We start from the raw sequence: 7,425 nt of genomic DNA on the forward strand, positions 1-7,425 counted from the left end.
CGGGAACAAGGCCTCGCTCCACACGGCCGCGGAGCACTCTGGGAACCCAGCGGCTGGGAAGACGATGGCGGGGAGAGGGACGCCCCCTCCCGCAGCCGGCGTGACGGACAACGCCGCCAGGCCAATGGGAGGCCGCCGCCGCTCCCCGGACACCAATCGCGGGCTCTGTAGGCAAGCGACCAATCGGACAGCCGCGAAAGGCAGTGGGCGGGAGGCGCCGTGTAACTGACAGCTCTCGCAGCCAATGGCCTGCGGGCTCTCGGCTCTGGGCGGGCAAATCGAGGCGATCGAGAAGGCGGGAGGCCCAATGAAGCAGGAGTTCCAGAATCGCGGGGCGGCTTCAGAACCAGATTGACGGCTCCGAAGAGTCAAGTGGACAGGAAGGAGGAGCCTAGAAAAAGGCACCTTTGAACGAGCTGGGCAGGCTCCCAGTGAGATAGTCGTATACGCAAGCCAATGAGTACACGCGAAAGGCGTTTCTTGCAAAGATTGGCAGTCAATTTAATCCAATCCCTGACTAGTTCTGGGTGATGCACTTGGGTTTGGACCCGATTGCTTTCCATGTTAACCAGAATCCTATTCTAGCCTTGACTTCTAAGCCAATGGCCGAGCAACAGGGGCGGGTGTTAGGTGACTGACACGGCTGAGGACAAACGGCGATGAAGTAAAGATGCCCAGTTTTGGTGGGAGCCAGTGGAAACGCAGCTGCATTGGGGCGGAGCCGGCCACCAGACGGAGAAGCGATTAGCGGGAACGAGAGTGAGTGGCAGCCGACGTAGTCAGTGGCGACCGGCTGCTGGGATAGAGGCCTGACGTCAGGTTTAGCGCCCCTGGAGCCTGGCTGGGGAGGCCAGGCGCGTGGCCTGCTTGAGGCCTTGGAGATCCGGTGCTTCCGGAGGTGAAATGACCTTAGAGCGGGGGGAAACCCAGGGATCCCCTGGACTCCTTCTCCTCTCCACCAATGGATCTTCTCTTCCAGGACTCATGGAACCAGCTCACCTCTTGAACTCAAGGGTCTTGGGCTATTGGTTCCCTCCCAGGCCTGAGGGATCCCAGACTCTAATACACCCCACACTTGCTTCAACAACTCTCTCGGACCCAGGCATCGTCCAGGCTTCCAATTCAGGACAGAGGGGCCCAAGGTACCCAGCTCCTCTCTTGGACCCAAGTATCCAGGTCCCCAGCTTCCCTCCTGGACCCAGGTATCCCAGACATGTCTAACAGAAACCATCTCTTTATTCCTGGTTTGACTCCAAGTTCACCGTTTTCGCCCTGGATCCAGAACAGACAGACCACTATGAGCCAAACTGGAGTCCATACTAGTCGCAGGCTGTACCCTGAGGAAGGCTCCCCAGGCATCTTCTGGCGCAGACCTCCAGTCTGCTTTTCTTGACAGAATCTGCCCTGGGGCCCAAGCCTGGAGGGCTCGTTGAGGCCGGGGGACACTGGATCCTCCTGTCCATTTCTGCCCAGGGTGTGTCACTTAGCTCGCTGCCTACACACCCAGGGTCTTCTTCATGGCTTCGTATACCACATAGCTGATGCCAGCTGCTGGCAAAACCTTCAGTAACGTGGGGGTCATGCCTCGGTACAGCCCCGGCCAGCCCTGCTGGGCCAGGATCCGCCGGAAGACTTCGCTCATGGTGGGGTTCAAACCCTCCACGGTGTCTGTAGGGACAGGGGCGAGCTCAGGGCCTCGGTCAGAGGCTGGAATGGTGGGTGAGGGAGGTGAGGGGGTGAAGCCAGGGGCAGGGGTCTGGGGATCAGTGGGAAAGGAATTGGGAAGGCTTTTATAAAAAATTGGTCAGTTTGAGGAGAACGAGATCAATTCTGGCAGGAATTTTGAGGTTTTGTTTTGGGGAATATCTCAGAAAACATTCGAGCTTATTTGGAATGGGCTTCTTAGATCTGCTATAGATTTGAGAGACCGTGTTAAGGAGTAGTCTGGGGAGACTTTCGAGACCAAGGTGGCTGGCTGAGGGCCCATTTGGATGTCTGAGGGTGATTAGGGACTGAGAGTCCATCCTGGGGAGTCACATTTGGGGAGTTCCAAGGTTGTAGGGGAAGTGGTTATGAGTTTTGGGACATCTGATGGTCAGATTTGGCAAATTTAGGAACCGTTTTGACTTTTGGAGCCATCGAGGGCTGGGTCTGATTTGAAGAAGGTGGGAGGTCATTTTCGGGGTGTATGTTTTGAGGTCAGTATGGGTGCCTGCGGGGAGTGTATGGCAATCATTTGGGAGATGGCTGTTCATTTTAGTAATCTGTAGTGTTGATCTGAGGGCTGGGATCAGATTTGGGGTTGAGTGTTAGTCTTGGTGGGTTTGGGGGTCAGCAAAAGTGAGCAGGATCAGATGAGAGTTTGGGAATATGAGAAAGTTCAGAGAAGGGAGATGAGGGAGAGGAGCATACACAGTGGCCACTGGGCCAGGCTGACCTTGAGCCTGCATCCTGGTGCGCACCAAGGTCAGCGGGTAACTGGCCATCTGGCCACAAGTCGTAGACAGCGTCACAGACGACAGACTGACTAGGCCACTAGGGTCCTCCATGTCCCTGCCTGACTTCAGCCAGAAGCACCTGAGCATCTGCAAGAGAAAGGGAGATAGGACAAGCTTGCTAAGGCCTGAGTGCATGCCACCCTTGCCCCCCGCCCCCATGGGACTACACCTCATAGACAGCCAGGTCGGTGCAGGCATAAGGGATGATGCCGAGCATGTTGGGCAGGTAGCCGCGGTAAAGGGCGCGGGTGCCCTCCCGCTCCAGGATCTGCCTGGCGCAGTCCAGCAGCCCCTTGTACTGGCCCGTCCGGCGCAGGGTCAGCCGCGTCTTCAGCACCTGGGGAGGGTGAGCAGTGAGGCAGCTCATTTGATTTAATCGTCTCAACGAGCCTCAGCAGTGGCCGTTGTCCCCGATCTACAAATGAGGAAGCTGCCCAGGAATGTGCAGAGCTGGGTGTCAGACCCGAGCCCCCATCCCATCGCTTGGCCTGTGTGCGCTCTCAACCCACGGTGCAGAAGCTCAGGTGCTGACAGGGGCCAAGAGGGGAAGGGAAGTGACGTGAGCCAAGTGGGGTCTGTGGCAGCTTTCACTTAGCACCAGCCAAACATAGCACATGGGAGTGCAGGCTCCAGGTGGCCAGATCTGTCAGTTTTCTGGAAGAGCCAGAAATGAGAATTTTTATGAAATGCCCCAACAGCAAAATACTGGCAACTCTAGGACTGCACAAAAGACATAATACCAAGTATGGTGGGCAGAATTCTAAGGTGGTCGCCAAGATTTCTGTGCCCGATATGCATATTCTATACAATACCCCCCCACCTTGAATGTGGGCTGGACCTGTGAACGTGAAGGATGTCACTCCCCTGGCCACATTACATGATAATGACAAAGGTGGTGGGATTTTGCAGATGCAGGAAAAGCCTCTAAGCAGTTGACTTTAAGTGAAGCAAGAGAAATTGTCCTGGGTGGGCCTGACCTAATCAGGTGGTCCCTTTAAAAGCGGTCTGTTGCCAGAGACAAAAAGAGAGAGAATGAAAGCATCAGAGACTTTCTCTGGTTGGTCTGAAATGTGGCAGGAGCAAGTGCATGGCCTCCAGGAGCTGAGGATGTCAGTCCTACAACCATAAGCAACTGAATCCCGCCAACAGCCAGGAAGCTTGGCAGAGGAACTGACACTCAGATGGTGGGTTTGTTGGTAGCCCAGCTAACACCTTGATTTCTGCCTGATGAAACCCTGAGGAGACGACCTGTCTAGCCAGTGCCCAACTCGACAGGCAGAAACTAAGATAAAAAGCATTCGTTTTAAGTTGAGTCTGGTAATTTGTTATGCAGCCAATGAAAAGGAGTAAATAACCCAATGAGGGCAAGAATTGTATGAAGAAAACGTTTAAAAGACCATTTAGGAACATAAAGGGAACTTGAACAAATAAATATGTTCTTGGTACATAGATTCAATATCATATGGATGGCAACAATCTCTAACTCGTTTATGAACTAAACACCATCCCTGTCCCAAAAAACAAAAACAAAAACAAAAAAAAACCAATAAGTGTTATTATCTTCTGAACAAGTTGCTTCTAAAATTTATATGGGAAAATCAACAGGATAAAAGCATGCAAAACTGATAGAGGAATGGGGGATGATATAACATCAAGCTCCAAAAATTAAGATTGGACAGAACTATATAGACAGTAAAGTGATCAATGCTTGCCAAAGACTCAGGGGGAAGGAGCGGGGAGGGTGAAGGATGCTATATTGGTGGACACCCATCATTATGTATTTGTTAAAACTCGTGGAAATACAACACCAAGAATGAACCCTCATGTCAACTGGGGGCTTTAGTTAATAATATGTATCCATATCAGCTCATCAATTGTAACGAGTGTCCCACTCAAATGCAGGATGTGAATAATAGTGGAGACTTTGTATACGTGGCGAGAGGTATATGAGAACTCTCTGTACTTTCTGCACAAAGTTTCTGTCAACCTAAAACTGCTCTACAAAATAAAGTCTATCCGTTATTTAAAAAGTTTAAAAATAGTGCACGAACAGACATCAGAGCAACAAGGGGAGAAAAGTCAGAAATAAACCCAAATATCGACAGGAATTTCGTAAATTACAAAGCTGACGTCTCGGATCATTGGGTGGGAAGAATGGGATCCATTCAGAAAATAGCGTTAAGGTGAAGGGGTAGCCATCTGGGACAAAAGTTCGATACATATCACAGGAAGGAGAAAAAGCAGCAGGAGGAGGGGGCAGGGAGAGGAGGAGGCAGTAGCAGCGGCCACTATTTTTCATCTTACTTCATCTTCTGTGGAGCAGGTATTCTCTTACCTCCATGGGGTTGATGAGTGTCTGGGAGGTGGCCACAGCCAGGGAGCTAGCAAGGAGACGTTCCTGAAAGGGTGGGGACCCATGCGCTCCACAGAAGGAATTCTTACACTGGCACAGGAGAGAGGAGCACGAGAGAATAACCATCTGCCTCCCCGAGAGCCATCCGGGCCAGAGGTCTGGGACCTGGAGAGTGAGCTTGTGTTTTTGGGTAACGATCTGGGCTTTGGGGGGGATGTGGGAGGGGTGAGGGCTTGAGGGTGAGGCTGAGGAGAGCAGACCGTATGCACCTGTTCAAAGACGGAGAACTTGATGGCGTACTCCGGGGCGATCTTGAGTACGTTGATGCCGTTGCCCCGCCAGAGGGAGCGGAAGCCCCCCTCTTGAACCATGCTCTGTAGCCCCCCCAACAGGTTCATGAAGTTCGTTTTTGAGGCGTAGACCTGGGGGTAGGGAGGCCCCTGGCCCGGTGAGGAGCCATCCACCCTATCTCCATCCGCATCCCACCCTGGAGCTCAAGCCCATCCTGTCCCCAGGCACCCGACCCCTCTCATCCACATTCCTTCTCTAGTTCCGTCCCTGGCCAGTGCTAGAATTCTCTCACCCAACGCAGACCCAAAACCAGTCTGACCGACCTGAGCCCAGCGCCGAGCCACATGCCCATCTCCTCCCTCATCTCCCCCTTCTCTCCAGTCCCACTAGGTCTTCAAGGCCCTCCGAAGACCTCCGTCGCCAGTTCCCTGACCCCCAACCCCAACTGTGCCCCTAGTACCATTCTCTCGACTCCCCCAGCTCGGCTCCACGCCCCACCCCCATCGGCTCCGTCGCTGTCCTCGGCTCCGGCTCCGGCTCCGGCTCCCACTCCACCTTCCTTCAGCCTCTTCTCACTCAGCTCCGGCCCATGTCCCAGCCTCACCCTCTCCGACTTGTCTCCAGTCGAACCCCCACCCCCATCCCGAATTCCATCGTCTCCACTTCCGTCCATCTCCGCCCCAACGGCTCCAGCGCTGTGCCCCCCACGGACCTGCATGTGCACCCTGGCACGGTCCAGTGGGGCCGTGCCAGTGCGTGACACTGCCCCAGCCGTGGCTCCCGAGAGCAGAAACTTCCACAAGGGCCCCTCGTTATCCACTTCCAGGACGTCCACGGGGACCATCAGCTGCTCCCCAGTGTCAAGCACCTGCAGGGCAGACCCAGCTCTCGCCCATGCTCAGCCAAGTTGGAGCTGCTTCCCCAGACACACCTCCAGAATACCCTCCCGGTGAAAGGCCCACCCTGGTCCTCACTGTTCCAAGATGAAATTCTAGGTCTGCTCAGAGGGGAGTGGGCCATGCAGAGGGGATGGGCTCTGTGGCTTTCTCTTCCTGCAGTCCTGGCTGGAGACACTGTGTGACCTGTAGTTCTTAGACTCACTTGCTGTGATGGGAGGAGCTCCAGGTCATTTTCACGCACGTGCCCAAACACGTACCCGTACACGTGTCTGCAGCCCGGATTCCGAGGGACGGGTGGGGGTGGGGGTGGAGGCGGAGCTTTGGTGAATAAGGCCTTGACCCTCTTGAACAGGGTCTGGACCCTGGAGTGAGGCTTCTGAGCTTCCTCAGGTTTGGCCCCCATGGCAGCTATTCAGGACACTGAGGTTCAAGTACCTGGAGGGAGATTTGCCTACCAGCGACCATGTGGGAGGGGCACCTCGAAGATTTGGGTCCCAGGGGATGATGAGGTCACAGAGGCCCTTGTGACCAAGCTGGACATGAGGGGCTGAGTGAGGGTCTCCCCCGCCAAAGGTCCACGTCCTAATCTCTCTAAACCTGGGAAGGTGTTTGTTATATGAGAAAGGTAGAATGAAGTTTGCAGATGGAATTTCAGAACAGTTGGCGTTGGAGTGATGATACAATAAGACAGCCTTCAAGGCCTTGCTGGCTTTGGAGGAAGGGACCAGCAGCGATGGAATGCAGGTGGCCCCTAGAGGCTGGAAAAGCCTGGGAAACGGACTCTCCTCTCGAGCCTGTAGAAGAAGCCACCTCTGCCGATGGCTTGAGTTTAGCCCGGCGAGATCCATGTCAGGCTTCTGCCCTCCAGAAGATTACATCTGTGGTGTTCTAAGTCACCAGCTTTGAGTCATTTGTTGCAGCAGCCACAGGAAACTAATACACTGTGTGATTGTCATGGCAATAGAAAGAATGGGAAAGTTCTGGAAGGCTGTGGGAGAGAGAGACAGTTGGTCTCCAAAGGAAGACAGGCATAGGTTTGGAGTCAGAAAGACCTGAGCTTGAACCTCATCTCAGACGCTTCTTGCTGTGTCACCTTGGGATACCTGCTTTACTTCTCTGAGCTTCAGTTTCCCCATCTGGAAATTGGAAGTAATGATAAATTCTGCCACCTGGTGCTGTCGATAGGCTCCAACAAGTCTTCGTTGAGGGCACCTCCGTCCTTCAAGTTCTCTGGTCATTCCTCCACCCCCGTCCCCATTTCTGGACTTCCCCCCACAGTCTATCCGATCCACAGCAGCCATTGGAGGGCACCTACGAGTCAGATCTTGTCCCCCCTCTGCCCACAGCCCCCCAGGACTCCCACCTCCCTTGGGGTGAAAGCCCA

The 7,425-nt window shown here is 54.1% G+C and overlaps 1 protein-coding gene across 1 annotated transcript; it reads right to left on the bottom strand.

Moving 5' to 3' along the window:
• Positions 1–1,478: 1,478 nt before the first annotated feature.
• Positions 1,479–6,444, bottom strand: SLC25A41 (solute carrier family 25 member 41). Its single transcript, XM_006904142.3, has 7 exons — positions 6,244–6,444; positions 5,855–6,010; positions 5,121–5,273; positions 4,834–4,941; positions 2,668–2,835; positions 2,438–2,585; positions 1,479–1,668 (listed from the first exon to the last, which is right to left on the bottom strand). Exons 1-7 carry the CDS (start codon positions 6,442–6,444, stop codon positions 1,496–1,498), a joined length of 1,107 nt encoding a protein of 368 aa, XP_006904204.1. The 3' UTR covers positions 1,479–1,495.
• Positions 6,445–7,425: the final 981 nt, after the last annotated feature.

This window comes from Pteropus alecto, unplaced genomic scaffold (assembly GCF_000325575.1).
Source record: "Pteropus alecto unplaced genomic scaffold, ASM32557v1 scaffold30, whole genome shotgun sequence".
Classification (NCBI taxonomy): Eukaryota; Metazoa; Chordata; class Mammalia; order Chiroptera; family Pteropodidae; genus Pteropus; species Pteropus alecto.